Genomic DNA, 4,271 nt, shown 5'->3' on the forward strand with positions numbered 1-4,271 from the left:
TAAAAATCTGTCTTATTGGTCCATGATGAAGATTCATAATATATGATGATACTATCATTCTGAGAATTACTGATTTCTGAACAAATGATTATGCAAATTAGGATTAATACAAAACTAAACAGATCATAGTATTTTCAAACAAAATCTATGATAAGATTCTAATCGGTGGCCGATCTTGAAGTATCGTACCAATACACAGGCAGACATAGAAACACAGAAGCAGAGACATTGGTACATTTTCTCCCGGTGTGATCCCTATGTGAGCTAAAAGTCATCAAATGCAAGTATTTTTAGACATACCTATGAGTGCGTATTGATCTTGGAACTGAGTCCGAATCTCTCCAACAAATGTTCGCCTCTCTCTCGTGAAAGGTATATTAACATCAAGAAAACCTGTTTGGGAATGATACCATCAATTTATTACTTCTGTGTATATTGCTTAATTTCTTGATATTTTTTAATGTGATGGATCAAACGGCTAAATATTTTGCAGTTATAGAATCTTTACAAATACCCACAAATGACAACAGCCGTAGCTTAAAGAGGTATGTAGTATACATTTTACACCATACATCTCGATATATATATATATATATATATATATATATATATATATATATATATATATATATATATATATATATATAAATATATATATAATATATATATATGTATATATATATATATATATATATATATGTATGTATGTATGTATGTATGTATGTATGTATGTATGTGGGGTGTTAGACGGTGGTAACCCAATATGAGCGACAAGTCTCTGACAACAAGTAGACTTTCAATATCACTAGCTAGGGAACTTCAAGAGCTCATTGACAACAAAGATTTAAATACAATGCCATAACATTCCATTTAGTATAAACAAATTTGGACTGTAATGACCGTCATTGAGAACTTGTCAATTCAACTTTTTACAGTACATTGCAGAGCCAACATCCAAAAATATGAAAAACGCTCACATGGAACAATATGAACTTATGTCGTACTACAAACACTATAATATCTTGTCTTTGTTGTATATAGCGCCTGTTCATTACCCTGCATTGCCATGCATTGCCAGAAAAACATCGCCGAGATAGCAACGTCTTTCTGGTAACGCATTGGCCCTCGAAGCAATAAATGGGCCCTACAGACCTTGTGACGAGGTGTTTTACGTGCAATAAACAGCAAAATGTTTATGTGTTTGTCTGTATCAATTTGTATGTATGAATCTGTGTATCAATATTTGCATCTATGTGTATGGATTTGTAAAGCTACGTGCCAATGTATGTACTATGAGTTGCCTTACCATGTATACGGCAAAGAACGAGACAACCATGGTTGAAATCAAACGGGTAGAATACTTAAAACCTAAAGTATAAACATAAACAAGTTCAACTCGCTAAATATCATTGCTACAAATGTATCTACATTTCGGAACTGGTCAGTCTCATAAGGTAGGGACGGTTGATCCATTGGGTCCATCATGTTTCTGTGGTTTTAGAGAATTGAAATAATGTACTGTCACTAAAAATAAACTTTTATAACTAAATTATCATGATAAGATAATAGAGTTAAACTGGTCTTGTCTTAATTCTCCTTTAAGGGAGAGTAGCTGTAATGTATGACGGTACAACTTCTTTGGTTGTCTGTTCTGTATTATCGACCACATTGTCCTTTACTCTCTGAACCTTTTCACCCCCCCCCCCCCCCCCATTTTCCTGCTAAGAGGTTGACTATGGCGTTGAAATCCTGCCAAAATCAAGCTATGCCGTTTGGATCGCATAATGGCATGTCCGCATTTTGTATCGCATAATGGCATGTCCAAATAATCGCATTTTGCACCTCATCATGTCATATCGTAATTACGAATGTCAAGTCTTCATGTCCAAATGATCGCATTTTGTATCTCATCATGGCATGTCGTAATTATGAATGTCAAGTCTGCATGTCCAAATATTCTCATTTTGCACCTCATCATGGAATGTCGTAATTACGAATGTCAAGTCTTCATGTCTAAATATTCGCATTTTGCATCTCATAATGGCATGTCATGGCTTTTGAAATATTTCTCCAATTCTACACATCAGCGCAACTTACCAGGCCGAGACCTGTAAAACAGGCGGAGAATTCTTTTCAATCTCCGAAACCGTCCAATTGATTCATCCGTATCTTCACTGTGAAAGGAACAATAAGTGACAAGCTGTCATCATCCATATTCATAATATTTTACGATTTACGATTAAAACCATGATCTTTGGTGTACATATTATGACAAACAGTGACTATCTTCCTTAACACAGACAACTACTACATGGTTAGTACAGAGTCGAAAAATTCCATTGACGTGCATGTGAAATTGCAAGTCCAGTCAGTACAAATGTAATGCTGTTGCCATTTTCTTGAAACTTAAACCAAAGGCCCAGTAAGAGCAGCAATTTTGACAAATGTAATGTTTCTATGCTAGATTTCAAGATGGAAAGATTATTTATTTGCTTGTACAAATATAAACTTGTAAAATACTGACTCGTCTGGTTTTCTGACTAGTGTCGATCAATTTGCATTAGTTCATCTCAATGGTTGTTTCTAACATACCTGAGGGTCATTTGTGAACTTTTTAAAGTTTTGAATTTTATGCTGAAATAATATGACGATATTTCTGCCGTAATAGGTTTCTTACCTCTTTTAGGGCTGAAATTTGTCATATACCAAAGTGAGCTGTATAGAATCAAAAGTTACGACGTAATTCTATACGACGTTGCTCAAAAAGTAAGATGGAAAGATCACTTTATTCGTATTATATTTTTCGATTACCCATCGTTACCTACGACATATGCAATTATAAAGAAAAATGACAATATTGATACTTTTACCCATATTTTTCGGTATCACTTACATCACTGCCATTTCCTGAAGTCTTCTGCCAGATAACAAGAGCATTCTCAAATGACTTAGCTGGTACTCATCAAATGCCTGCTCCTGAACCTAGTGTTGATAATCAAACCAACAATGGACACGTGCAAATAATTTACATTGATTTAACTCAATTTTGAAGTGCATCACACATCCTTGTCCCTTTTGCCCTATCCAAGTGACCTTCATTGCAAAATGTTAGTAGAGGTATTGTTTGTGAAAGGTTTAAATATTCGTATTACAGATTGTCACTTTTCAGTTTATGAACTAAATTTGCAGCGTTCTATATAAACAATCAAAGAAGGTCCTCTCTCTTTGACAACAACGCCACTGACGTTGAAATCAAAGGCAAAGGAACTTTGTTAGCGTTCACACAACCATATCAGATCGACATATTCACCTTTAATACGGGATAGCATAACTATGAAGAAAAAGTCGAGACCACGGTTAATGTAGGCCGTCATGTTTCACAAGCGATAGAAAACTTTGCAAGCATTTAATCCGTCAAGACGTTTTATTCCTACACGATTTTGGCCAATAATTCATTTCCATTGCTCTAATTGGCTTGATCACTCTATTACAGGCCTATAAGCATTACTAGGGAGAAAAACCATACTGACCTTGATCTCAAGCTTTCGGGTTCTGACAGTTTTGATGATAGCTTTAATCATATTGTAAGAAAATATCGTTGCCAGATAAAGCAGACAAATCCACACCGGAAATTCAAGTATCGACGAGAAAGTCAGTTCCTGTTAAAAAGAAACAAAATACGTCGGAAATACGCTGAAATAGCATCGCATTCGAAGTAATACAAGTTTAAGGAAGTGAAAGCAGGTATTTATGTAATAACACAAATAAGCCGTGTATGCTGGGCGCTCTTTTATTCACGAACGTCTCAGCACTCTTCTATAAAACAGAATCATCAGATCATGAAACATACTTAGATCGAAATTACATCTAACTTAAAGTGCTTCGCTCCTGAACATTGATACATTGTCTATGCATCTTTCTGTCATCGACTAGTATTTTACACACTTATATACCCAGACAAACATTCTCAAACTCTTACTACAACCAGATATAAACTGAAAATGCTCACGTGTTTCAATATATTGCAGTTGTGTGTATATTTAAACTTTTGCCACATATTTGCAACTTCGCTGAAAGCGTTATGTTCAACATCATAAACAATTTTCACCGAAGATTATTTATAAAGTTTATTAAGTATATGAATATGTAATTAGCTGAAATTAAAATACTAAAGTATTTTAACTGCTGTCATTGTATCACCACTATATATAGAGTGTGTAATTGCCTTCAGTATGCCAGCTGTGACAGTTCATCATTAGATATGCAAATTA

General features: G+C 34.6%; 1 protein-coding gene across 1 annotated transcript; it reads right to left on the reverse strand.

Annotated features, from left to right (window-relative positions):
• Nucleotides 1-300: 300 nt before the first annotated feature.
• On the reverse strand, nt 301-3,645 carry LOC139122206 (uncharacterized). Its single transcript, XM_070687628.1, has 5 exons — nt 3,531-3,645; nt 2,894-2,982; nt 2,098-2,174; nt 1,307-1,368; nt 301-393 (listed from the first exon to the last, which is right to left on the reverse strand). The coding sequence occupies exons 1-5, from the start codon at nt 3,579-3,581 to the stop codon at nt 301-303; spliced, it is 372 nt and encodes a 123-aa protein (XP_070543729.1). The 5' UTR covers nt 3,582-3,645.
• Between the last annotated feature and the right edge of the window lie 626 nt (nt 3,646-4,271).

The sequence above is a fragment of the Ptychodera flava genome, chromosome 21 (assembly GCF_041260155.1).
Source record: "Ptychodera flava strain L36383 chromosome 21, AS_Pfla_20210202, whole genome shotgun sequence".
In the NCBI taxonomy this organism is placed as follows: Eukaryota; Metazoa; Hemichordata; class Enteropneusta; family Ptychoderidae; genus Ptychodera; species Ptychodera flava.

What these genes read in the sequence shown, in the direction of transcription:
- LOC139122206 (XM_070687628.1), bottom strand. Translation starts at nt 3,581, where the DNA reads ATGATTAAAGCTATCATCAAAACTGTCAGAACCCGAAAGCTTGAGATC. An exon ending in CTTCAGGAAATGGCAGTGAT is followed by an intron (nt 2,175 to 2,893) that starts GTAAGTGATACC and finishes TTCCTTTCACAG; the next exon opens with TGAAGATACGGATGAATCAA. An exon ending in GTTTTACAGGTCTCGGCCTG is followed by an intron (nt 1,369 to 2,097) that starts GTAAGTTGCGCT and finishes TTTATACTTTAG; the next exon opens with GTTTTAAGTATTCTACCCGT.